Source organism: Battus philenor, unplaced genomic scaffold, assembly GCF_028537555.1.
Source record: "Battus philenor isolate CCGP_79_NKW_IND1 unplaced genomic scaffold, ilBatPhil1.0.hap1 SCAF_18, whole genome shotgun sequence".
NCBI lineage: Eukaryota > Metazoa > Arthropoda > Insecta > Lepidoptera > Papilionidae > Battus > Battus philenor.
In genome coordinates, this window is record NW_027181680.1 from 7560752 (window position 1) to 7588658 (window position 27907).

General features: G+C 39.8%; 2 protein-coding genes across 4 annotated transcripts; one reads left to right on the forward strand and one right to left on the reverse strand.

The window, feature by feature from the left end:
* Positions 1-1130: 1130 nt before the first annotated feature.
* Positions 1131-21215, reverse strand: Kcmf1 (Potassium channel modulatory factor 1). 3 transcript variants are annotated; one of them, XM_068763608.1, is made up of 10 exons: positions 21202-21209; positions 21032-21128; positions 20712-20879; positions 19776-19912; positions 18983-19102; positions 17656-17750; positions 16974-17148; positions 15308-15455; positions 13340-13575; positions 2687-2823 (listed from the first exon to the last, which is right to left on the reverse strand). In XM_068763608.1, the coding sequence occupies exons 2-10, from the start codon at positions 21045-21047 to the stop codon at positions 2770-2772; spliced, it is 1149 nt and encodes a 382-aa protein (XP_068619709.1). In that variant the 5' UTR covers positions 21048-21128; positions 21202-21209; the 3' UTR covers positions 2687-2769. The 3 variants fall into 3 exon arrangements, with proteins under 3 accessions (XP_068619710.1, XP_068619709.1, XP_068619711.1); XM_068763610.1 differs by lacking the exons at positions 2687-2823; positions 13340-13575 and adding an exon at positions 16291-16471 and having other exon boundaries at positions 15319-15455; positions 21032-21215; XM_068763609.1 differs by lacking the exons at positions 16974-17148; positions 17656-17750; positions 18983-19102; ... (2 more) ...; positions 21032-21128; positions 21202-21209 and adding an exon at positions 16291-16961 and having other exon boundaries at positions 1131-2823.
* Positions 21216-21682: 467 nt separating this feature from the next.
* Hat1 (histone acetyltransferase 1) lies at positions 21683-26657 on the forward strand. The gene is made up of 8 exons (XM_068763572.1): positions 21683-21988; positions 22058-22227; positions 22721-22892; positions 23743-23902; positions 24369-24534; positions 25043-25191; positions 25591-25759; positions 26194-26657. The coding sequence occupies exons 1-8, from the start codon at positions 21928-21930 to the stop codon at positions 26359-26361; spliced, it is 1215 nt and encodes a 404-aa protein (XP_068619673.1). The 5' UTR covers positions 21683-21927; the 3' UTR covers positions 26362-26657.
* Positions 26658-27907: the final 1250 nt, after the last annotated feature.

Genomic DNA, 27907 nt, shown 5'->3' on the forward strand with positions numbered 1-27907 from the left:
ATGTCTGTTGTTCTGAAATTTGTGAATGAAATCACAAATTTCAGAACAAGACATGATCTAATTGAAAGAATTTCTATTAAAAATTCATTAACTGAGTGTTTCGGGGGTTGCGTGGACTACGCATATCCCGAAACGAACTGTCTAAAACAATAAAGAGCAAGACGTTCGCGTGGCGATCCCTAGCCAAAAGCTACCACGGTCTCACACAGTTAACTCTGGGTAAATAAACAAGTGTCATAAACGTCTAATGCAACGTAAGTAGTAGCAACCTAGTAACACTACAATAAATGGTCATAGCGGCCCCAGAGGCTATTGATGATCCAGCTTAGTCGTTTACGGCTCGGAGCTCCACACCTAACTACCGATCGGTACGACCAGATCTCTTGTATTCGATACATGCGAACTGGGAGTCATACAGTGAGCAATGGACGAGCCATGAATGCCGATAAGCAAGAGGCATTGCCTACCTAAAACTCATGCTCCGGCTGTCGCGACCCCTACTGCGTCTGGTGGCAGAGATCTTTACTGTTTGTCTTTTTAATAAACATCCGTTTACAGTTTTACGGACAGTGTTCTCTTCAGGACACGCCTAGAGGAGGGCCAGACCGCTGCTCACATACTACTTCGTTGTACGGAGGTAGCGCCCTACAGGGCTACCCTTCTCGAATCACCGGCGACATCAAGGGTCTACTGGGATTTCTCTAGGAATTGGCAAGGTTGGCTTGAGTAAGGCTTACCTCGACACAAAATGAGCGCAGTGTTGCTTGGTCGCCGAAACCAGCCCGCAGAGCCTAGTCGCATAATGTGTTTAATAATAACCTGCCTACTTGTTTTCTCTGCATTGAGTTGACTGGTAGGAAATGTCTAAGGCATGTCAGCCAATAACCTATGCTTAAATGGAGAAGAGAAATTTGTCAATAATGACACGTCGGTCACGTAAGGGAAGACGATTCGGAAGGTTCAAGTAATAGTGTAATTAAATTTAGACAATTTATTACTCCCTCTGTACATTTGCTTATAAATACTTAAAATTATTCGCATCATGAATATCAATGCTCATGTTTGGAATCTATAATATAAAATATATATAAAAAGAGGTACATACTTTTCTCAAAAATATCTTTATTGAGGGTGTAAGGAATTTAATCATTAAAACAAATAAATAAAAAATCGTCCAAATATTATAGAATTTAATTAGGGTACATACAAACATTTTGTAATGTTGGAGTATAATAATCAAACTAACAAGCACTTCCATTGAGTAGCTAGTGACAATTTGAGTGTTTTTTTTTTTCCTTATTACAAACAATGAAATTTGAGAGGAGCATCTTTAGATGTAAGTAGTAACATGAAAAACTTTATACATTTGCAATGTCAATAAATTATTGTACATTTAACTTAGTTTACGATATTAAATAATAAAACTAAATTGCTAACGTAAGAGCGTTTTAAAACAAAATGAGGTTAATAAATTATTACTCCTCTCGTGTGACATGAATCGAAAATACGTAAATTTGAAGAAGCTTATATGATGATCATTGTATTGACCTTATATAGATAAATTGATTAAAACATTCCATAACTATTATGTAGTTTCTAGAATCAAAGAAATCACACGGATATTTCGAAAGCTAACAAAACAAACATAAGCATCCACTAATGAGTGTTAGCGAAAAACAAGGAAAGTCCAGTTAGTGTTGCATCACCAGGTTGTGGCAGCTGGTTTTACGAGTTCCTCCCCACTCATCTCTGGGGACCATTTCGTTAGCAAGCACCAGGCAACCTGTGACTGCTCGCCTCGAACCGTGTTGTGACTATGTTGTATAACACGAAAAATTTCTTTGCATATAATTTTTCTTCTACCCGACGTTTACCATCAAAAATTTGGTTGCCGAACTACCCGAACTGTCCTAACACGGTCCAATGCGTTACATTTTGACCGTATCAATAATCCGCTCTCGATTCGTAACAAATCGAATTAAACAATCCAGCGATTCACTGCAGATTTCAAGAGCGTAATATAGACACGTAAACTTAGCACAATGAACGCTTTTACTGACTATATTACAGTGTACCGTGGTACGGGCGCATAGCAAGTTGCTCCGTCTGACGTCCGTAACAATATCTCAACGGTGTTCCACCATTGATACCCCCACTTTACAAGCCGACACCGACTATTTTATAATACACCGCGGTATATGAGTTAACCATGACACGCTGAAAATCGAGTGTTGTAAGAGCCTGCGACACCGGCACTAGGTCAAAGGTGATTACTAACCAGCTTTTAACATGTAAGTCTGTAGCCAGTAGGAATGACATGAAATCAGCCAGTGTAACTCCACGTTCCCAAGGCACCGCTGAAAAATGTGCTGTGAGATGGACGCAAAGTGGTAGCACATATTATTGAAGGTAATGTATTACTGTAATTTCGCTTCATGCATATTAACTACCACAGTCACTTAACTTGCATTTTCGTTGTAATTCGTTTATAGAATCATTGTCAAGTTGTGTTATTGATTGCATTGCCACTTTCAATGACATGAAAAATCAGGAGTCATGTGGTTTTCGAAACAGTATCCGTCAGCATACACTTGGCTTATTAGGAGCACGCGGAGAGCGCCTAGCCGCGACAGTAGCAGTTTACAGATGTTCGTAGAGGTGCGGTGTCCCGTGTGCGTGCCTGGCGTGTCAGTGTCGCGGGGCGGTGCGGGGCGGTGTGGAGCGGTGCGTGGCGGCGCGGGGCGGGCGGGGGCTCGCCGCGCGGCGCTCCTACCTGCCCTCGGGCAGCTGCCGAGCGCCTGTATGCGCACGCGCCGCTGCTTCCTGCAAACATATTCTTATTAAATTGATTTTTCTTTAACAATTTTTGTACACTCTGCCGTTGCCGGTCTCAAGCCCGGATGAGAAAAGAGTCTTCGCTGAGAATGGCGATCCGAATTTCACCTACAAACACCTAGGAGGAAGTTAGCTGTAAAACAAGATGCCAACGCCGACCAATGGGCGGCGGTAAATATAACCCATCAACATGGCTAACCAATAACCGTGGGCGAGTAGATATCCTCAGAAATATTGGGTGTATGCGCCTGGGAAACGTGTACTACTACTCTCCCGCCCCCTTTTTTATGATAATCGAAAATAAAGAATGTGATTTGTCCTGCGATCCGGCTAACCCCCGGCGTCACGAGGTACTCGGGCCTCATGGTGTGAAAACTGTTACCGAAGACGCAGTGCGCAGTCTTACGTGTGTAACCAGGCCTCTGCCTCAGTGAATGCGTGATGAAAATGTAATTTTGTGCAACAGGTGTTCCATCTAAGCCTTCTTACGAAAACACGATCTAATTCATTGGAAAATACCTCCCATATAAAGTGTCCAAAATAAAAAACACTAAGTAAAAATCTAGAAATAGATACTCCCAAACCTCCTGACTGGCAAAGAGTACCTGTATCTAGAAACCATAAACGGAAAAAAATATCACCGACACCATCCCTAGAAAGAGTAAAAACCCAGAACCGATTCCAGGATCTATCTGTGGACGTGACCGAGAATTCTAGTGAACCCTCTGAAAAACGACCTAGTAAACCGCCACCTATCGTTCTGTATGGCATTGAGGACGTAAAACAAATTCACAGAGCTATTGGAAACGGCAGCTGATTCAAACTTATTTACCTTTAAGATAGTTAATAGAAATCAATTAAGGGTTTCTTGTGAAGATCTTACAACGTACAAAAAAATCATTACTCTAGTACGAGAAAATGGACTCGTGGGTCATACTTTTAACATCAAGAAGCAGCGCAGCCTTAGAGTGGTCATAAAAAATCTCCACCACTCCACACCACCATAGTGCCATTGTGGAAGAAATAGGAAATACTGGGAATAAAGTCTTCGGCGAGATCATTAATGCCAAGCACAAGCCAGGCAAAAAACCCATATCTACGTTCTTTGTGAATATCGCCCCAGGACCAGACAACAAGGTAGTTAAAGATATCAAGTAATTATACCACCAGTCTATCGTAATTGAAGACCCTAAAAAGAGGACAACACTACCACAATGCCAGAGGTGCCAACAGTACGGCCACTCGAAGAACTACTGCATGCGACCATATCGTTGTTTAAAATGTGCTCAAAGTCATAAAACTGCTGACTGTCCAAAAAAAGACCGCAACACACCAGCCCAGTGTGTCCTCTGTGAAGGTGCACATCCTGCAAACTATAAAGGTTGCTCGATATACAAAGAGATAATTGCTAGAAGAATGCCAGAAAGGACGACACAGAAAAACACCACAAGGCCGACAGAGTAAAAAAAAACTACTCAAACAAAACCCGAAAACCCTGCAGGAAGTAAACCCAACGACAGCTACGCTGAAAGATTAAAGAAGAACGCAAGCGAACTGCAACCTGAAGCGAGAACGTATAATAAATTTAAAGAATTAATAATAAAACAATCAGAAAAATTCTAATTCTAATCTTACAACAGATGACTCTCTTGAGACTCATAACAACACTGCTAGATAAGACCACAAAATGACTACACTCAGGATAGCCACTTGGAACATAATGGTTTGACGCCAAACAAGTCCGAGTTGGAAGTATTGATTGCGAACAATAAACAGGATGTTGTACTCATATCTGAAGTGCTCTGCACACCAAAAAGCGACATAAAAGTTAAAGGTTGCTACATCTACATGACTTGCCACCCCGATGGCACTGGTCACGCAGGAACGGCCGTAGCCATTAAAACTTCCATTAAGCACCACATCTTCAAGTTATAAGTAAGGTAGCCGCCGAGTATTACAAGAAATTACAAAGAGTTTTATAAAATAAAAAAGTGGTGGGTAGACATTTTTCTTTTCCGCCCACCACAGAGGTTAAATTCCTCCAGTAAATAAACATAGGTCTGGCATAATTATTAGGAATAAAAATACTCGGCGGCTGCCACTGGGAGTGAGGTCTTTTTGACCTATCCCATAGTTTTAAGAATTAGTATAAATAGCAATAGAATAGTGGCCCTATTGCCTTAGGTTAAGAGCCTTTTTGCACTAGAGTTAAGTTGACTAAATTATATTTTATTTAAAAATTGACACATAGAGTTAAACAAATTTTATATATTGACATATCTATAAATTATATATTGACATATTGATTCTACAAGAGTACACAAATTATATATAACTTTATACAAATAGTATAATAAGACAAGCAAGCGTATACTTATATACGAATTTTAAGTTACAGACGACTACCCCTAAAATGTACCGGACCCCCACAAAGACCACCGACGCGGGCGAGGTGAGCCAGGCAGGCGCCAGCCAGGCGTGCAGGGTGAGCACCTCGCCCATTAGAAGCGTCCGGAAGAGTGTGGGGGAGTGGGAAGGGCAGGTAAAAAAGCCCAGGACCTCTCCCCGTGTCGTCGTGCCGGCCGTGAAGGTAAGGGCGCGTACGTTGCCGAAAGCGGTAGAGCCGACACCTGCTCCCGCGGCGGCCGGGCAATCCCCGAAAGGGGACAAACCGGCTTCCGCGGACCGGATGAAGGAGGCGCGAGCGTGCCTAACAAAGGCGAAATTGCACCTGGGCAGCTCGCGCAACCTAAAAACGGAAATAAAGGAGCAGGTGATAATAGCCATTAATCGGCTCTACGAACTGTTTAAGGAGGCGGAGCTCGCACATAGAGAGAGAACCCAGGACCCAAAAGGGGGTCCAGTAGAGCAGCCGGCGAGCGGGGCGAAACGGGTGGAAGCAGTAGTGAAGGATCCACCCGCAAACCCCCTGCCGGCGAGCCAGTGCGAGCTCCTTAAGAAATTAGACAGCCACGCGAGACTCCTTGAAGCCAATACCAAAGAATTGGAGGGCTTGAGGGAGTCTCTCGTGGCTGCAAAAGTACAAGAAAAAGTGAAGCCTCCCGGCACGTACGCGAGCGTGGCGGCCGGCCCGGCAAAAAGACCGCCACCGGGGTGCGAACCTAAGCACTCGGTGGCGGTCTCGTCGGGGACCGACACGGGCGAGCAGGTCCTGGGAAAAATACGGAAAGCTCTAAACGCCACCCAGACCGGCATAAGGGTCGACCGGATCCGCAGGGTGCGGGACGGTCGGGTCATCCTGGGCTGCGGCTCAGAGGTCGAGCTGGAGAGGGTGCGTGAGGGGCTGAGGAGGGCAGGCAGGGACCTGAACCTTGCAGAGGTCAAAAACAAGGACCCACTGGTTCTGCTCAGAGACGTAATGGCCTATAATACTAACGAAGAAATAGTAAAGGCCATTAAGACCCAAAATAAACACCTGCTGGTCGACGTCTCTGAGGAGGATCAGAGGGCGGAGGTAAGGTTCAGGAGGAGGGCGCGAAATGTGCAGACGATCCATGTGGTCATGCGCGTGTCGCCTGCGCTCTGGGGACGGCTGACGGCTGCGGGCTACATGCACGTGGACCTCCAGCGAGTGCGGGTGCATGATCACTCCCCGCTAGTCCAGTGCACTCGGTGCCTAGGTTACGGCCACACCAAACGGCATTGCGCGGAGAGCGAAGACCGCTGCAGCCATTGTGGTGGCCGGCACCTACGCGCCGAGTGTCCGGATCGGCAAGCCGGGAAACCTCCCGCCTGCCGGAACTGCCGACTAGCTAAGGCAGACCGGTGGGACCACGGCGCATTTGACGAAGACTGTCCTGTGCGGAGAAAGTGGGACACCATAGCACGGGCGTCCGTAGCGTATTGCTAAGGGCACCCAGGTGACTCACCGCACTCTCCGCGCAGGGCACCACCAGTACCGCGTGGCGCAGCTAAACCTGCAAAGGTCCAAGCTCGCTACTGCCGAGCTGATATGTGAAGCGCCGAAGAGAGGCTGGGCGTTCGCATTGGTCCAGGAGCCGTATATCGGCGCTATTGGCGAGATGAGGCACTACCCAGGGACAAGGGTGGTACAATGTGTCGCGCGAGGCAACGGGGAGGTTGTCAAGGCGGCCATTGTGCTATTCGACGACACTATCGATATCACTCAATGTCCCCAACTCACGTCTGGCAACGTTGCTGCGGCCAGGCTGAGGACTGGGGCTTGGGAGATAGGGGTGGTGTCCGTCTACCTGGAGCCTAATACGCCCGTCGGACCATACCTGGACCGGATCGGCTCGGCCGTGGAGGGCTTGGGGACAGCCAACGTGGTACTGGGTGGCGACGTCAATGCGCATAACACCTGGTGGGGTAGCCGGTCCACGGACCGAAGGGGGGAGGAGGTCGCAGCCGCCCTCGACCAACTGGGAGTGCACGTGTTGAACCAGGGGTCTGAGCCGACGTTTGATACGTATCGGGGCGGTAAGCATTACTCCAGTCGCGTCGACATTACTGCTTGCTCGACCACCCTGCTCGACCGAGCGGTGGGCTGGAGCCTCGTGGACGACATATCCTCGTCGGACCACAGGGCAATTGTGTTCAATCTGAAGTTTGAGAGGTCCCAAGGCACGGACGTCAAGCGGACCACACGGCAGTACACTACCCGTAGGGCAGACTGGGGCGAGTTCCATCGAACTGTCGCTCGGCTGCTATCGGATCGCTGTCTGACGCCTACCGAGGTGAATCAGATCACCGAAAAGGGGGCGTTGGACAGCACGGTCGGTCGGTATGTGGAAACCGTGAGGGACGCTTGCGAGTTGGTCCTGCCGAAGGTCTCCAAGCGGAAGAGGACGGAATTGCCCTGGTGGTCCGAACAGCTCTCTCTCCTCAAGGCAGATGTCTTGAGGAAGAAGAGAAGGATCAGGGCCGCGAGGCCGGCTCGTAAGGAGCTGGTCTGGCGCGAGTACTGCGACGCGAAGGAGGCATACCGCCTTGAGGCGAGGCGCGCTCAGACCCATAGCTGGAAGCGTTTCTGTGAGAGACAGGATCGCGAGACCATGTGGGGCGGGATCCACCGTGTGATGCGTCGCACGGAGGTGAGGCGAGAGGACGTCCCCCTCGTCCAGTCAGGTAAAGTGCTGGACGCAGCGGGATCAGCCAGGTTGCTGGCGGAGGTTTTCTTCCCGGAGGACGACCCCGGGAAGGACAATGCGGACCACAGAACTGTAAGAGCTAAAGCCGATGAAGTCAATTCGGGGGACCATGATGGAACATGCGACCCCCCGTTTACGATGGAGGAGCTCCGATGGTCCGTATCGACCTTCAACGCCAAGAAGGCACCTGGCTCTGACGGACTCACCGCGGACATCTGCCGTGCGGCCGTCGCCGTGGACCCCGTTCTGTACCTCGCGCTCTCCAACCGGTGTCTCGCGCTTTCCCACTTCCCCACGAGATGGAAGGAGGCAGTGGTCGTAGCGTTGCGGAAGCCGGACAAGGAGGACTACACGCACCCGAAATCCTACAGGCCCATCGGACTCTTGCCGATTCTCGGCAAGGTCCTTGAGAAAATGATGGTCCGTAGGATCCGGTGGTACACTGCACCGTATATCAGTAGCCACCAATACGGCTTCATGCCGCAGAGGTGTACCGAAGACTCCCTGTATGACCTGATCCAGCATCTGCGAACCCGGCTGAAGGAGAAGGAGATCGCAGTGCTGGTATCATTGGACATAGAGGGAGCCTTCGATAACGCCTGGTGGCCTGCTATACGGTGCAGACTGGCAGAGACTCGCTGCCCCGCGAATCTGCGGCGTCTTGTTGACAGCTATTTTAGCGATCGCAAGGTGTCCGTACGGTACGCGGGGGCAGAGTGGGCCAGAGAGACCACCAAGGGGTGCGTGCAGGGATCCGTAGGCGGCCCAACCTTCTGGACCCTCCTCATCAACCCTCTCCTGGAGGAGGTGGCAAAGACCGGGACACACTGCCAGGCGTTCGCAGATGACGTCGTGCTGGTCTTCTCGGGGCAGAAGGCCCAGGACATCTCGAGTCGGGCCAACGCCGTTCTCGCCCATGTTCATGAGTGGGGGGTCAGGAATAAGCTGAGGTTCGCACCACACAAAACCAAGGTGATGGTGCTAACCAACAAGCTAAAGTTCGACTACCCATTACTGAGCATGGGAGGTGAGCCGCTTGGACGGACTGGGGAGGTCCGGATACTAGGCCTCACAGTTGACGATAGGCTCACGTTCAACAGTCACGTGAAGAACGTGAGCAAGAAGGCACAGGGCCTCTATCGTCAGCTGTGCAGGGCTGCGAAGGTATCTTGGGGTCTGAACTCGGAGGTGATCAGAACGATGTATCTGGCGGTGCTGGAGCCGACGATTTTGTATGCAGCGAGTGCATGGGCGCCGGCGGCTAGGAAGCTGCTGGTCCGCAGGCAGTTGGGCGCGGTCCAGCGGGGCTTCGCGCAGAAGATCGCGAGGACCCACAGGACCGCGTCCCTGCACTCGGCCCTTATACTTGCCGGGTTGCTTCCCCTGGACCTTCGGGTCCAAGAAGCAGCCCGCTTATTTGAAATAAGAAAGGGTCATTCCCGGCAGGTGGTAAAGGACCGAGACCTGGAGGTACCGGTCAGCTACCTGAGACTACCACACCCGTCTGGTCAAGTTGGTGTGGAGTTCTCCTGTCTGGGGGAAAGTGCGGAGGAAGTCCGACTTGCCACCGCGGCTGCCGATCTGGTAATTTATACCGACGGCAGCCGCATAGAGGATAAGGTGGGTGCGGCGTTCTGCGTCAAGCGGGGCGCCGTAGAGTCATACACAAAGAAACTCAAGTTGGGCAACTTCTGCACCGTATACCAGGCAGAGCTGCTGGCTCTAGCTGAGGCAACAGGGTACGCGGCCGGCGAGTCGGCGCAAGTCTGTGCCGTACTGAGCGACTCGCGGTCCGCTCTCGAAACTGTCGCAAGATCGGACACCCTCCATCCCTTAGCGTTAAGAGTGAAGGAGAATGTAATGAAAGCGAGAGAGAAAGGGAAGGATGTAAGGTTGTTCTGGGTGAAAGCGCACGCGGGGATGGAGGGGAACGAGAGGGCGGACCAGCTGGCCAAGGAAGCGGCCCTGAAGAGTAAAAGACGACCAGAGTACGAGAGATGCCCTGTTTCATTCGTCAAGCGGCAACTGAGACTGGAGTCGCTCGACGAATGGAACAGGAGGTATGTGGAAGGAACGACGGCTTCGGTAACGAGGATGTTTTTCCCGGACGCCGTCTCAGCCTACCGCGTGCTCCGCAGCATCGAGGTGGACGCGGTCTCGGCCCAGCTCTTCACGGGGCACGGGGGGTTCTCTGAGTACCTTCATAGGTTCAAGCTCAAGGAGGACCCCTCGTGCTTCTGTGAACCGGGCGTGGACCAGACCGTGATCCACCTTGTGGCCCGGTGTCCCGCATTCGGGGGACTCCGGTTCGGCTTCGAGTGCCGGTCTGGGGTTCAAATCAGGGAGGAGTCAATAGCCTCCCTGATAGGCGGAGAATACCAGCAAGATTTCATAACCCTCTGCAAAGAAATAGTTAAAAGAACAATAGAAATAAATAAAAGACAAACATAAGTAAGTAACAAAGCGACAATAAAATGGGAAAAAATTAAGAAATAAGACTGTGATAAATAAAAAATAATTATAAAATAAGAAATCCAAATGTAAATAAAAAGATAAAAATGTAATTATTAATAAGAAAAGAGGGAAGAATGAAAGCTGAATAGGGCGAATGAGAAAGAAAGATGAATTGTGGAATGAAAGATAGAAAATAGAATGAAAGAAATGACATTATAAGGAAAGAAAGAAGAGAAAGAAAATAATAAGAAATGTGAAAAATTATATTGATACAAAAGACCCTGTCCCAAACTAGATAGGGGTACGAATAAAAAAAAAAAAAAAAAAAAAAAAAAAAAAAAAAAAAAAAAAAAACCCGAGTCTTGCCACGACAGTAACTCTGATCATACCCCTGTGATTTTGACCCTAATAAGCTACGAAGAACCCGAAACCTTGTCCAATAAATACACCTATTGGGAGGGATTCAGAGAATACATAGAGGACACTATACAACTACAGTAACCTTAAAGACACCACAGGAGATAGAAGATGCTACAAGCTACATTTAATTTGTAGAGTTGCGTTTTTTATGCTATCCAGCAAATGTAAATGGCTAATAAGCAAAGTAAATGCTGGATAGCATAAAAAACGCAACTCTACAAATTAAAAACTAACGGCTACCGCATCTTCGGAATATACGCTCCGGAAATTCACCAAAACATTCAACAGACCACAACAATTTAAGTCTACTATAAGAAAAAATAGCGGAGACTGAGCTGAGACTGGCAGAGATAAGGCAGAAACATTCACAAAACATCTAGCCAAAGTATTTAATGATGGTGCAAGCGAGAAATTTGAGAGGGAAGTAGACGATCACCTGCAGCAGGACCTCCAACTGTCATTGCCACCGAGGACAATAACGGTGTGTGAGCTGACATGGACCATAAAAAGAATAAAAAATAACAAAGCTCCTGGCTTTGATCTAATTACCAAGGAAATCTTAATGCAGATTCCTAGAAAAGTATTGGTGTTCATCAATACGCTTCTTAATGGTGTCCTTAGGGTCCAACATTTCCCAAGCATGTAGAAGGTATCAGTCATCACAATGATACACAAGCCTGGAAAACCCCAAGATGATGTTTCTTCGTACAGACCAATAAGTTTATTACCTGTCCTGTCTAAAGTGTTTGAGAGAATTCTACTGAACAGAATACTGCCACTGCTAGAGGAAAATGAAGCAATCCCTGAACATCAACTTAGGTTTAGCAATCAACACTTGACTATAGAGCAGGTACATCGGGTCTATGATAAGACAAGACATTCCCTTGAAGCTAAGGAGTACTGCTCTGCTGTGTTTCTCGAAATCCAACAGGCGTTCGAAGTATGGCATAAGGGCCTACTCTCCAAAACAAAAAAGCTACGACCACACACCTACTATACCTTGATGAATTCTTACTTGTCGAATCGCATGTTTCGGGTACGGGAAAGTGGATACGTATCAAATATCTATGACATCTTGGCCGGAGTACCCCCGGCTCCGTTCTTGGCCCAATCCTATACAACCTGTATACAGCAGACCTCCCACAGACATCACAAGTGATGAATGCTACATTCGCTGACGATACTGCACTGTAGGCAAGTAGCAAGGATCCCCAGACTGCTTCAAACATTCTACAAGAAATCCTCCACAAAGTAGATGACTGGCTGCAGAAGTGGCGCATTAAGGCAAGTGCCTCTAAATCGACTCACATTACTTTCACACTTAGAACAGGAAACTGCTCTCCCGTACAATTGGGTAACAACACCTTACCCCATAGTGACACAGTGAAGTACCTTGGAATACACCTGGACAGAAGACTTACATGGAAACACCACATTAAAAAGAAGCGTGATGAGGTAACTCCAATATAACCATTATACAAAGGCTACAAAATGGCATACTGGGTACCATAAAAAACGCCCCATGGTTCCTCACGAACTCTGAAATCCACGAAGCTCTGGAGATCATAACAGTGAAGGAGGAGATCCAGCAGTCATCTACTAATTATAAAAATCGGCGAGACAAACACCCAAATGACTTGGCTTCCGAATTGGCTTGCATCCAGTACAGAAAACGTCTTAAACGCCATGACATCTAGAGACTAGACGCTCGATGGTGGACTAAAAGGGTCTCCCGCCGGAGAGACCCCTTCCAAAGCTATAACCCCTCAACAGATGAAATAAGGATCCAAAAAAAAAAATTTCTTTTGTACGAGCGTCGACTATAGCCAACGGCCACTGATGAATAATGCGCACAGCCGGTACCTACCTGCCGTGCGCTGCTTCGCGTAGCGAAACCGAGCCTGCGTTGCTATTTAACACATTTGTAAAGGGATTTTTTTATATAACTTGTAATTGAACTAAGACAGCGTTTGTTTTGAATTTGGTGTTTCAATAACTTGTAATATTTTTGAAATGAAAAATTTATTGGACAGCGGCAGCATCTTTTGAGGCATCTGATGCAGATAAGGTATGGTGGCAATAAACAATTTCAGGCTTTTGGCTGGTCACGTTTCCCAAAAAATTTTAATTTTTATTGTACCTACCTGGCACACCTGAGTGTATCCACAGTTGCAACTATTTGGTATGTCTTGGTAATTTATTTATAAAAAATGTTGAATTGAAAATGGTCTTGGAGAGTTCCTTGAAATCTGATTAACAAAGTTTTTTTTACTTTTAATAAAGCGAGTGCCGTCCGCGCCCGAAGAATAGTGCAATTGATAAATAAATATACAAAAAATATCATCCTTATTATATTAGGTGAATGTAATGCATGATGCATTACGTTCACCTAATGTAATTTAAGCAAACTGTAATTACAGAGATAGGTTAAAAATTATTGGTCGACGTTCAAAGAAACTAAATCAGGATGATGTTACCATTAAATTTGAGTCAGTTACCTTAGTCCGTGGCTGCGGTTTAGTGCGTGGTGGGGGGTGAGCAGGTTGCGCTGGCTGCGTGGGCTGCGTGGGGGGCGTGGGCTGCGCGGGAGGCGCGGGCAGCGCAGGAGGCGCGAGGGGCGTGGGCTGCACAGGCGGTGGTGCGGGAGGTGCGCGGCCCAACGATGCAAGCATGAGTCCGCGGAGTAGGGCTGCGCGAGACTCTGCCTCTTCGTTGCTAGCTGAACTGGTCTCACCTATATTAAATATGACACAGTTAGTAAGTTATTCTGAATAACAAAAACACCGACTGGGAATCTTTTAGACATTATATAGATAAAAATACCAAGTTATCATTGTGACGCAAAACAGAAGAAGACATTGAGTACTTTTTTCAGTATTTAATTAACCAAATTCAAAAAGCAGCATGGCTATCCACACTGAGTCTTTATTGCAAATTAAAAACTCAAGATATTTTTTGAAAAATTAAGGAAAAATATGATCGCTGTACAGGGAAAGCTTAGATAAAAGCGGCGACACTGGCAAACAGAAATCAATGGGACAAAAGTCACTGAATAAAGCACAGAAGGAACTGAAACAAATGCTTAGAGACAATGGTAATAAAAGTATCCAGTAAAAGCTGGAGACCTTATCTCCACACGAAGCTGATGATAACTCCCTCTGGAAAGTGTCGAAATCTCTAAAAAGACCTAAAGAATATTTTGTTAGAGAAGGTTGTAGACAACCAAATGGTGATTAGTTGAGAGAGCCGTTTTTAAACCCAATGAATCAGATCCTATGCATCACGAGGAAAAAATCGATAAAGTCTTGATAACTGAACAACAATTGTCACTTCCCTTGAAATTGATAACATGGGCAAAGGTAAAACAAACATACACTGCAACTTAAATCTAAAAAGGCACAGGGATTTGATTTAATAACAGCAGAACTGTTGAAGCCGCTACAAAGAAAAAGGTATATTCCTTCTTAGAATACTCTTTAATTCAATGCTAAGATTGCAACAATACCCATCATTATAAAAAATATCAGTAATAAACATGGTCTTACATTGTCCAATGAGATGCTATAGGACATGGTTCATTTCCAAAAACAAACAATCTGATTATCAGATTTAATTAAAGCTTTCTGGCTGATTGCAAAGAGGGAGAAAAGAAAATCAAGGTATTCAAAATAGGCTTCTCAGTAACGATGTCTCAATTAGTCACAAATCTCTTATTACCCTAGTAGTAATATAACTGTGAAGGGTCCACCAAGAGCAGCTAACTTTTGAAAGTGGTCTATGAGTATAAGTCTAAGAATCTGTTATATATAGTAGCAAATTCATTTTATTTTTATAATATACAAACTTGTACAGTTTAACAAGAATATTCATTAATTTAATCATATTATTATCTGATTAGGTGATTGGATATTATGTGATTATCTGACCACTAATGTTTGTCATGAGAAGAATCCCAGTTGAGCCCAGATTAATGGAAACTAGAATCAAATTCAGACCCCCTATAAGGCGTCCTTCAACAAACAAAGTTTAAAACGCACTGTTATCTGACAAGAGTACAAAAAAAGTGGTACAGTTTTTTTTTTGTGATCACTTTCACAATATTCTTAAGACACACAAGATTCGCAAACTAAAAATAATGTAGAATGAGTGCATGTAATGAAATAGCAAAGTCTGGACTTCTTGACGGTTCAACCACCAGTGTTGGGTGTGAGTTGTGAATATAAGTGTGCATCGCACCAGCTGGGGGTCCTATATGGGCTGTTTAATGGGGAGGGAATTTATTTGAATTTCGCTTCAAGTGCGACGAGAAGTGTCTTGCGTTCACGGTAACTAAAATACCCTCCGTTAGACAGAAGGTGGAGTGTTTTTTGTAGTCTCAACTACTCTCAGACAGCAGCTGTCTTTTAAACATGTTTTAACTAGAAACCAGTATAATGAGATGAGTTGGGTGGTTTAATATTATTTACCTGTGAAATTTGAGAGCAAAAAGTTGAAGTCCGAGGAGTCGGGCTGCGGCTGCGGCACGGCGGGCTGCGGCGCGGGAGGGGGCGCGGCCGCTCCGCTAGACGAGGCCGCTGCTCGCCGTGGCAGGCGCTCCAGCTGCTGACGAGCTGCCTGTAATGTACATGCCAATAATTATTCATTACATGTTAGTATTTGTTAACCTTGTGACGGTCACAGCAGACGGAATACTTTTGGGCTGAGTATTTTTAAGGACAAACTGTATTAAGTTATATTAATCTTTGTGCATACGTTAATTAATTAAAAACCAATATTATATAAATAAATATAAACTCCAAGGATCGCAATGATGATCGATCTTACGGTGCGTAGCAGCACTACGTCGGTGACTTTGAATCGTCTCCTAATTTATGATTCGATCTTGCCGGAAAGCTATGAGCGCGGCCCTCTGTATTGCTCTGGGTATTAACTATTTAAAGTAATAAACCAGTTTATATAAAAATTTTTACAATGATTTATTGATGAATTTAATATATTAACCAAGTTCGAAATTCGAAAATTGGTCAGATGCATACCATTTATACCATAACACATATTTGCATCCTTCATCCCTAGCGGTTTTTTTTTAATGGTCCACGCTATTGGGGACCTCTCGTTCCCCTATCTCGTGTGGGACAGGGACTTTTTATTTCTAATAATTTATACATATAATTTTTTATTATTATCATTTTCCTCTTTCATGTATCATATCATCCTTTCATTCCATTAGCTATACATCTATCCTCAACCACTACATTCTAGGTTTCCTTACTATTTTATTTTGCAACATTACATTTATTGTTCATACATTTAACACATATTTTCTTTATAATTATCATATTATATTATACCGTTTATTGCGCTATTTTATTTCTATATTTTAGTGTTTGCTTTACTTTTTTATTCATGTTCAAGTCTTTTTTAATCTATTACTGTGATTTATTTTTACCTATGACTTTTATCACCACCTTCCTGTAGTAGCTGAGGAAGCATTCTCTCTCTCCTTCGTCTTGCATGATGGCCGAGATACTCCTTTTCTCTATCTTTTTGCCCATTCGGTATTCGGATTCTACGCAGTCTTCCGAACGCCGGACAGTGGGCCACAAGGTGGACCACGGTCTGGCCCACACCTGGTTCACAGAAACACGAGGGGTCCTCCTTGAGCTTGAACCTGTGAAGGTACTCAGAGAACTCCCCGTGACTCGTGAAGAGCTGGGCCAAGACCGTATCCATCTTGACACCATCCCTAGCGGTTACCTTTGTCAATATATGCACCTATAAAGTCCTTAAATACATTTCTTTGTCTCAGGCGACAGAAAAGAACCTTTTACCTTGGCCATTGCACATATGAAGCGGTACACAGTGATTGTATGAACTACACCCTCTTAATATATCTGATCTGAAAAGATTTGGGAGGTCACTGCTTTTCAACTCACATTAAAACTTTTTTCGCATGCCAATAACGCCTACCATCTCTCCAAAGGAAAAATAACAATAAATTGAATATTAGTGTCATTTTGTTTTCATAATTTTAACTATTTCTTTTCTTTTTTTTTACTATTTTCTTTTTTACTTATTAACATTTATCTGTTACTTGTCAAAAATCATGCAAGGAGGCTACACAATACAAACGGTTGCTTGTTGCCGTTCAAGTTGCAACTGCATTTGCAATTGCTGCAATTGGCTAGGAGTTCCAGGCTGGCCGGCTCCGCGTCTTACTCCAGACAGTTGTGACAGGAGTTCTGCTATAGGATCCACTACTGCATCACGGGAAGATGGCGACAATGATGATATGCCGCCGCTCGTACTGGAAAAATATTAAATCATAGTGAAAATATATAAAAGTTATCTTAGGAATGCTAACAGACCTGGAGACACGCCTTAAAATTTGCCACTAAACTTACTCAAACATACTGACGGACAAGTCTTTGAACCTTCAGTTTTACAATCACTACTAGCAGAATTTGCAGTTTCTTATTAGTTTCCTAAGCTCAAAAATGTTATTGCAGAATCATTATAAAAAACATGACTCTGTTCTTCATGTAAACTCGTAACATTTTGATCATTTACTTTTGCCTAATCATAATTAATTTATATATTTTGTCAGATGGATTGTGATGCTAAATGCAAGTGAAACAAGTTTAATTTTATAATTAATATGCTTTAGATTTTATACCAACACTACAAACATTATTACATTTAATCTAACAAAATTATTATTAGGTAATTAAAGAAAATTAAAAAATAGTAGAAATATTTTGTTAATCATATCTAATGATATATGTAATTAATTACAAACAACATAAATTTTTACCTGAATTGCATATTAGTGCGGCGGGCGCGACTGACGCCCCGGCCCGAAGCCGGTATTCGACGAACTCCACCATGTCTGATTCCACTAGGCTCATCGTGCAATGGAGTTATGGAATTTTTTATGTAGAGACACAATTTAAAAAAACATTCAAAATTATATAGGCTACACCTACATCATTTCCGTTTATTTAAGCTATATGTAGCGCTTTTGTGGGCAGCTGTGTATTGTATTACAATACATTCCCATGTAATATTTATAGATTATCTTGTAACAAATTTCATAAATTCAAAAAACAAAAACTTGTAAAAAACACAAACACAGTTATGAAGGAATTTTTAGTGACACTAGTATCACTTAATAGCTTGTAAGTTAATCACTCAATACTGTATTGAGAATTTTCTAAAAGCGATTAGAAAAAAAAACCTCTTGGTGTTTGTGGTAGATAGGTATTCTTCTAAGGTCAGCATATTTGGAATCCCCATAGCTTTCATTTAAAGGATGCCTTAAAGAGAGGTTCAATCTGATTCTATATGCTATCAAATTGGGCTTTTTTAACATTTTTCTCATGGTGTATACATAAATAACCAGAATATGTAAAGTGGTAAATAGCTCATACACAAAGATTTTACAATTCTGTATGAGTAAATGAATATTAATATATTAAACATGACATACTGGAAGACAACATCTAAGCTAAGCCAAGTTAGCTAAACACATTGATGAAGTTGTTATAAACATTAAACTTCAGTAATTCTATAAGAATTATATCTCTTATCTATTAAATTTTTAACATGTGGGTATGTGTATTAGTATTGGTACATTTTTTCTATAGATGAAAAAATAACTGGAGTTACACAGATTATGTTTTATAGCAAAAATCACATGTAGTTGTAAGGCTGCAGAGTAAATCTGTTATCAAAGTTATGTAACCATGTCTACACCAGTCTTGGGCTAAACAAGTACTATGTAGTATGTATATATAGATATAGCTCACACCAGTAATCTTATTAGTTGCAATAAAAAGTATGGAGTGTATTTTATTTATGTGTTATACAAAGTTAATCCAAATGTGAACAACCTTGCAATATTTCTAATTTCAGATTTATTGAACTTCAAGTAATGCATAATCAAAGACAAAAAATGACTAGGCAATAATTTCAAGGTGACAAAATATTTCATGCATAAACCCTTCTACCATTATATACAAAAAATAACTGCATTAAAGTGCAATTTTTTACCTCATATTTTTTATATTTAATAGCAATTTTGTTAAACGTCATTAGCATAAATAAAATCTAAATTAAAAAAATTGTTTTCAAAAGGATATCAGAAAAGATATGAGATCCCTCGGTCCAGTTCGGTGCTCAAGTGTGAGATGGCCAGCAAAGTCATCAGTCACAAAATTTGGCTCACCACCCGACAGGGATGCACAAACCGGACATACTACCTGAAATATTTAAATAAACCCTACCTAAGTATGTTAATGAAACAAAATAAAAAAGGGGACTATGGAAAGCAAGGTAATAGATATATTTTCCATAACAAAAATTTTACTTTAATTTCAATAATATTGGAAAATACAGGATATACAATTTAGTTTTAAGAACATGAAAATATTTCTACACATATTGATTAAAAGCAGGAAAGAATTAATAACTTTGGTAAATAAATAATAAAAATGATGTTCATAGTATGAGACCAATTGCACCAAGAAAAAATATAAAATAAATAAATAAAATAAATGTATATGAAAATATTACTACATATTATATGCATAGGTGTATAAATATCAATACATAAATGTATTTGAATAAATATTATAATATTTTAATGTACCACCATTGTTAGTAATAGTTGTTATTAATTTTTTTTATATGTATATATAAAATGTAGTTATTCTACCAGGTACTTTTTATTCAACATATTTTTTCCTTTGTATTACATTTTTTTCTCTTTCATGGTACATACTTATTTCACCTACTATACATTTACATCTCCATCCAATTGCTTAATTGGTTGAAAATGCTTGTGGCAACAGGTTTATCATTATACTCTTTGTAAGAAGCATATAAAATTAAAAATATTGAATTGTCATCAAAACTTGTTCAACATTTACTCACAGCAAGAGTTGTGTCAGCATGTTCCGCAGTGACATGCTCCATGAGTGCAGTATCAGTGAAACCCATTCGATTACAAAATGGACATGTATATGCCTGCGGTTGTTCCAAAGCTTGTGACTCTCCAGCATAGTAAAGATCTGCAAACATGATAAATTCATAACTCATTCACATTCATTTTAAAAATCCACTTTGTCTTAAATTCACTATTTCTTTTTAAATTACACAATTATACTAATACATTTTAAATAATATTTATAAAAATAAGTCACAAAAATAGTTTTCTTAGTGGTAAAGAAATAGTCCATATTGCAAGTTAAGATTACTCAGTGATTCAAACAATATTTAGTATGTGTCAAAAAAGGTTACATTAATAAGTAAACTTTATACAGTGCGACTGGTTGTTATAAGTATTGTAGGTTATTATAGGCTTTTAAAAGGAGAATGTGCTGCTTGTTTGCCATCAAATAATGTATGTTATATAAATAGCTATACACATAATGCCACCATAATAAAAACAAAAACCATTTTCCAAATTTAAATTACTAAATATTAAAATTAATTATATATGCATTCAGGTTTTGTGCCTGTCACATTCTAATATTAAAATTAAATAATGTAACAAATTTTTGTGATTACTGCATATAGGATTTTTAGTTGGAATTAGGAGTAAAGGCTTTAAAGCTTTTCTCTAACAAATGACAATTAGATTTTTTCCTTTTACACCTGTAACCAATCACCATGGTAAATATTCAATTTACCATTTGCTGAATGTTCCAAAATAAAAATCAGTAGTTATGTTTCTCTGATTAGCCAAAAATAGGTAGTTAAAAAAATAGTGACGAATCATAATATTCAGTTCTTACAATTGTAGAACCACAGTGAAAAACTAGGTCAGGTCAATGATGACAGAAAAATGGCTAAACAAAGATTTCTTACCAAAATCACTTCTAGTGAGTATACATTGCATAGGATGCTCTGTTGTATGTTGATTGGAGACGGCGCCAGACTCATAACAAGTAGCGCATAAATCGTAGTCGATGCAAATCAAACATTTATAACGTCGTCCTCTAAAGTTATTTTTTAGACAAGAATCACAGCTGACTCCTGTAAAGATGTAAATACTATATAATATTTATTCCACAATTACTTACTTTTAATATAGTTGGCACCAAAATTCAAAATAAATAAATAACAAGTTTTTTGCAAAGAAATTCTATGACAAAAGCATCGCACAAATTTTGATTATCATTACCCACCTTCATGGCGATTCATTTTCGCCACAAAACGTCGCCGAAATAAACACTTCTTGGCACCAGAATTACCGCTGCTATTTGAGGTATTTATATTACTAATCTAAAATAAGTAGCACAACATATAATATACTAAAATACAAGATTATTAACAAAAATTTCCAAGCAAACCTAACCCAACCAGGCCATAATGACGTCACATAATGACTACAGTGTTGCCGAATTTTAACTTTCATTAAAACGTACAGAGTAAAATTAATATCCGTTTTCAACTGTTTTTAATGATTAACTTTTATTTCGTACATTAATTTTGACTAAATTATCGTTACAAAATAGACGTCAGTGAAACATATTTAATAGTGTTTTATCATATAAGTTTTACCAACTATTAAAACTAAAACGTTCAATTTTTAAATAATTTTATAACTGGACTGCCATTTACTATGGTTATACTACTTTTGTTCAATTACTATGTTTTTTTATTAGATTTAAATGTTCTATTTTAAAACTGTCTAATTTCAACGTACGTTGAAATCAAATGTATTGTGTTAGGAATTTTTTCTAAAATAATCATAAAAAACTAGGAGAAATTAATCAAATTTGACGTTTCTAGACGTACCAAAGAGGCATATCAAATAAGACATTTTATAATTCGTTATATTGCAAATAGATTGTTGTGTGCCCGTCGTTGCATTAAATTATCGCATTTTATAACTTTTTATTGATTACTTGAAGTTGATATGTAATATATAAAACAATTTCAATACTTATAAATGCTTTAATAGCCTCGCTGTATATTACTTATTGAAAATTTCTTTGACAAAGCTATTTTGCGCGGGAAGACGTATTGTAATGAAAACTTTTGTGGTTCCGATTTAGTAGTGATTTTACATTAATTCATTATGACGGATGCCCTGAACCATCTAGTTGTTGATGGAAACGAAGTATTGGAGCTTAAATTAGGTAGTTGACATTATGTTTTTATTTTGACTGATGTTTTAAGGTCCTTTTTTAACATTCCCTAATTCACAGTTCGGACCGTTGAAGACATTGGAAACGATGAGACAAGCTTTGGGCCTGAAATGTGTCATCAAGTGTTCGGTGAAAATGAAAATATATTTGGTTACTCAGATTTGCATATAAAGCTCTATTACAGTGCAGGAAGTTTACAAACTTACCTTGGGATTCAATACACAGATAAGGTATGTGCAATATAAATTTTAACTAGACTTTAATTTGATTCAATGTGCAACTAGTTCAACAATCACTTATGCACCAACCATTTCACATTTTTTTCTTAAATGTAGGTAGAATTGAAAGGTTAAAGAGAAAGAAATTTGTAAAGAAATGCATGTTGTAGTAAGTAAAGTAAATGCTGAATTTACGTCAAAAATTAACAATTTTCATAGCTACTTTTAAATACTTTTATAACTACAAAAAGTTAATATAATAAATTATAAATATATGTTGCTTTAAAATGTATTTTACTTATGGTATTGAAAATGATAAACTAGAGTAGAACCTGACTCATGCTATGGCACTTGAGGCAGAAGAGTTACAGCAAAAATCAGCTTAGTTTGGTTTTATAGAGTTTAGTCTCTATAATACAGTGTTTTAGCAGCTTCATGTGTAAATTTAATCCAATTTCCAAAATTCATCATGGGGTACTATAAATTTCTTTTTCTGGCTTTATAGATCGAGCCAAGTAAATTGGGTGGAATGAAAGCTGATGATGTGGAAGGAGCATTACGAAATGTCTTGGCTCCAGGTTATGTCACAAACTTAGATCATTTTGTGAACAAATTAGAAAAGGATCAGCATTTCAAACCACATGGTCAGCTCTTGCATACTTTTACAGTAACACCAGGTAAGTCCAAAATATATTAACAAACTTGTTTTCACTATTGGCTTTTTTATTCTTATTATATAAATACTTTTTTTTTAACTTATAACTTGGAATTTAATTTAACCTGAAAGTCAGTAAGAAATGATATTTAATGGCTCATTTGATTTTGTAAAGCAATTTTTTTTCCTATTGGTATTTACCCCTTTGCACTCGACGTTGGTTCCGCATGGATCTACCAGCAATTTGAGTCATTTTTTGTGTTTTTCTTGACTTTACTACTGCTAACATAAAATGATTACACACGCAAAGTAACATACAAAACTTTTATATTTTAATACTTAATGTATCTTTACATGTTTACAAGGATAATTTGTTTAACATTATTCTTTGTAATTTTGTTTTGTGTGATATTTTATGTAACAATTGTAACCCTGCTGATTTTTATAAGCCGATGAATCCTGCTGTTCTTCTGCTTGATGTGCCATACAGTATAACAACATGCACTAGAATAGTATTTTAAAGAAGTTTACATTGATTGTGTCCCAAATAGGCAGACAAGGCAGACTTGTGAATTATCTTTAATATAAAGTGTTATATTTTCAGTGTTACTATTTTGCATTTATATTATTAACATTTATTTACATTATTTACAAAGAAACAACCTTATAAAATTTTTTACTAGTTATTTTAATGCTTTACAAAAAATTATTATAATAAGTTCAAGACTTTCAAAATAGCTAATGTTTGTTACTAAAAGTACTCCACTATAAAATTGTGATTTTGTGATATCACTTTTTCTTTCAAGAAAGTAGAAAATATTCCTAATATTATATTTAATGAATATGGGTATAGGAAATCATTTAATTTATAGATAATGGTGGAGAGACACGAACATTTCAAGTATATTACTGTGAAACATCAACATCTGGTTTTCTCTCATACCACCAACGTTTACAAACCTTCCTGCTGTGGTATGTTGATGCAGCTTCATTTATTGATGTGGATGATGACCAGTGGACATTCTTCACAGTGTAAGTGGTCATTATTTTTTATTGGCAAATACTGCTTCTGGGTTGACATTGTAGGTAGGTTGGCACTAACTAATCCAAGACCTGAGCTTCATGCCAAGTTTTTCTTCGTGAAATCAATGTTGAATCTACCAGTAGGATATGCAAGAAATTGGGACAAATAACACAATGTATATGTTTGAATGTATATTGTATCAGTGTTTTAGTGTTTTGTTGCCTGGCAAAGTCTATTGGAATACTTAAATGTTTATTTTATTACCTTAATTGTTGTAATTGGTAAATTGTTATGTTATATTTTTAATTTCACATACATTTGAAGGTGAATAGCAATTGTGTGAACATTATAAGTTAACTTGTGAACTAAACGTTAGCTTTTTACATGATTATTAATTTAATTTTAACTGTACAAGTGTATTAATTTGAAATTTATGCATATTTATAAATTATAAGTTCTTATATAATTTAACAGATTTGAAAAGTACCAGAGCAGTGACGGAGATGTCCGTTACGCGACAGCGGCCTACGCCACCGTGTATAGATATTATGCTTACCCGCGACACATTCGCCCGCGAGTATCACAAGTTCTCACATTGCCACCTTATAGAAAAATGGGATTATGTGCACAGTTGCTTCAGGTGCATAGTTATTTCTTATTTAAAATTATTCAAATATCTCCTAAAATGTTGTCTTACCTTCATAAAGTCTCTCGATTTGTAGATTTCATCATTTTAGCCATAGGCAGTCAACTGATGGATTTAAGCCTCACCCAAAGATTTACAATAAGTCTGGTATGAAAAAGCCAGCATACAGCATATTCTGTTGATTTTAACAGTTGTTTGTCAACTTTGGGATTGGACATCTTATGCTGGATTTGCCAGTTCTTCAGGTTTAAAAGAGTTTTTTCCAATCTTCACCAAATCATTTTATTCTTGGTTGAGTGACAAGCAGTCATGATCCTAGGGTTATTTGTCAGCCTGATTTAGGAGAGAATCCATGGGAGCTTAAACTTGATTTAAACCTGTGGATCTTAAGAGATTCATCTTGCCCCTGACAATATTAATCTATTAGTTAGTTTTACATATGGTCAATGATTGATGTGTAGGTGCTTTAATACACTATAGATATTTAATGTTGAATTTTTAGACAATATATTCACATTTTATACCACAAACTGAAGTTGTTGACATCACAGTGGAGGACCCATCACAGGAGTTTCAGAGGATAAGAGATTATGTGGATGCTAAAAATTGTGAAACTCTCCCTGCTTTTCATTCAGCTAAACTTTCTCAGGGGTATGTATTTTTCCTTTAAAACTACCGAGTTACACCACTTATATTTTACTTTTTGGCTAACAAAAGAAAATGGATGAATCTGTTTTACAACAGTTCGGTTATAACAACCGAATGAGCCGTGGTTTGTCTCTCCCTGGAAGTGGAATTCTAAATGGGTGATTACCTATATTGATATCCATTCTCAGGGGTCTTGTTTATAACCAGCTACATCATGGAGTTTAAGGAATTAAGAACTTGGCGGTCTCCCAATCTCTTCCAATCTTGGAAAATACTGGTCTGGGCTAAACACCTTCAGTTACCTTTAAAACCTAGTGAAAGTGCTGTTAATTATAGAGTTTACCAAAAATCATTTACTTCGAAAACTCTATTTTTTTGGTAAATATGTTATTTTGTCTAAAGCTTCACTACGGAAATGGTGAACCAAGCATGCAACAAATTCAAAATTAATAAGAAACAGACGCGTCGTGTTTACGAAATTTTACGACTCAAGTGTACTAACACTTCTGACAAGGCCGCCTATCTGAGTTACAGGCTCGATGTTAAGAATAGGCTCAATGCACCTTTTCAAGTAAGTGTTCATAATATAATTTTATTTATAAATAGATGTTTGTGCACATAAAATTAATTGCTTTATACCATTACAAGTGCAAAAAAACAATCTCTCGAGCGACATTTTTGGCCCCTTTTTTAACCTCATTGTTAAAATGATTAAAGTAGAGTAGATCAACGATTTAGTAACTTTTGTTATCTTATATCGCCATAAAAGTCAAATCGCCTGAAGCCTTTAGGAACGCGACTTTTTAAAAAATTAAGAAGTGTGACGATGTTGTCCCTGTTGGAACCAAAAATTAGTAATATAGAGGAGCCTGTTGAATATTAGTTTTTATATTTGTCGCTTTTGAATGAAAAGTTACCAATTTTTTTTATTATTACATTAATTAAGTCAAGCCAAGAGTATAAAAATTGTTGTAAATTATTGACTAAACTTATATATATGTACAGAAAAAGAAGCTGGAAATGAAAAAGCTACAAAAAGTCTTAAAGCCCGATGAATATGCGGCTACAATATCATCTGTCGGTGCCAATGAAACTCAGAGCCGTTTGTCTAGCCAATATCTGACCTTGGAGGAAGAATACAGACGTGTCATCTATAGGATGGAGCATGATTAAAATAATCTACCCACAAATTACTAGACATACATCTTTACGTTTTTTTATCTGTTTGAATATTTCTATAAAAATAACATACTTTTTTTCACATCTTTAATAACTTGTGACATTTGTTCTAACTCATATGTTTAATTGTTTTGCCAAATTCCACCAAAAACGTGCCAGTGATCTCTAAGTTATTTCTTTTTATTTGGAAGAATTAAACATGTTTCGTTAAATACCTTTTTTCTATGATTATGAATTCTTAATAATTTAGTTTAATTTTTTCTTTTAAACGACAAATTTGTAAGAAATCTCTAATTGCATGTGTAAATTTCCAAAACAAAATTGGGTTATAAATTTATATCAGCTATTGAGATTAAAACATTGCAGATTAATACTTTTTCTTCTTCCTATTTATTTTCCTTTTATTTTTTTAAGTGGATATTTCTTTTAAGTAGAGTTTTTTCCATAATGTTTTCAGTGGTAATAAAAAAAGTAAAAAACCAAGTGGTGGATGATATTACACTGTATTTTTATTATTCGAAGGTTTAGGGGCAATTCGTTTTTACTATTTGAAATCTGATCAAATATAGTATAGCTTTGCCACTAAGTTTTTAAATCAGATCGTCGAGAATTTTTAAGGAACCAAATATGATTTTCCATTGGCATATATACCTTTACCAAGTTTTGGGTGGCAATACAAGGCTGAGCGCCTGTGCTGCCAGCGCATATATTCCACTAGACTGACAGGCTGCCAAGCTTTTCCTAGCTTTTAGGTACCTTTACCAAGTTTTGGGTGGCAATACAAGGCTGAGCGCCTGTGCTGCCAGCGCATATATTCCACTAGACTGACAGGCTGCCAAGCTTTTCCTAGCTTTTAGGCGAAAGCTCTATGAAGGTGTAAGCGGGGTCTTATACTTGAGCTTTTCACATGTCAAGTACACATAAGGTACCCGAGAAGTTCGAACCACGACTTAGTCTGATGCTATTCTTGGATAATTGTTAAGAAATAATTTGTTCGCTGATCAACGTAGCATGCTGTCTACGTGTATTGGTTGGTATATATCTATCAAGAATGTGTTTATCAATCTTCCATCAAAATCTGAATTTAGCCGATACAATAATTTAATGAGTAAATTAATTATCTGATTGCGGCATTAAGTGTCCAATTAACACTAACTAAAACGTCCCGAAAATACACTTGGAATCCCATCGTGTTATTATAGTGCGATTTAAGACCACTAACAACAGTTAGGAAAATATAGTAATCAAACACAAAATATGACAAAATTAAGGATTCATATTCCCGCTAAGTATTGTCATCGAAGGTGATTCTGCTGAAGAGCAAATTCGTCATAAAAATAATGACATAAATCTGATTATAAACAAGGAAAGTGTAGAGGAGTCAAGTAAAATTTTCATTCAACATATACAATGAAAACAATTTATAACTTAACTCTTCACACTAAGAATTAAGTGTTTAATGGATTCAGGCGTTACATTGCGGAAGTCCATCCTAAATAAGAAAGGACCAATATTTAGCCACTTCCGCACATGCAGTGGT

What these genes read in the sequence shown, in the direction of transcription:
- Kcmf1 (XM_068763608.1), bottom strand. An exon ending in TTTGCTCTCAAATTTCACAG is followed by an intron (nt 13,576 to 15,307) that starts GTAAATAATATT and finishes TATTTAATATAG; the next exon opens with GTGAGACCAGTTCAGCTAGC. An exon ending in AACCGCAGCCACGGACTAAG is followed by an intron (nt 2,824 to 13,339) that starts GTAACTGACTCA and finishes ATATGTTTGCAG; the next exon opens with GAAGCAGCGGCGCGTGCGCA.
- Hat1 (XM_068763572.1), top strand. Translation starts at nt 21,928, where the DNA reads ATGACGGATGCCCTGAACCATCTAGTTGTTGATGGAAACGAAGTATTG. An exon ending in AGTATTGGAGCTTAAATTAG is followed by an intron (nt 21,989 to 22,057) that starts GTAGTTGACATT and finishes CCTAATTCACAG; the next exon opens with TTCGGACCGTTGAAGACATT. An exon ending in TCAGCTAAACTTTCTCAGGG is followed by an intron (nt 25,192 to 25,590) that starts GTATGTATTTTT and finishes TTTTGTCTAAAG; the next exon opens with CTTCACTACGGAAATGGTGA.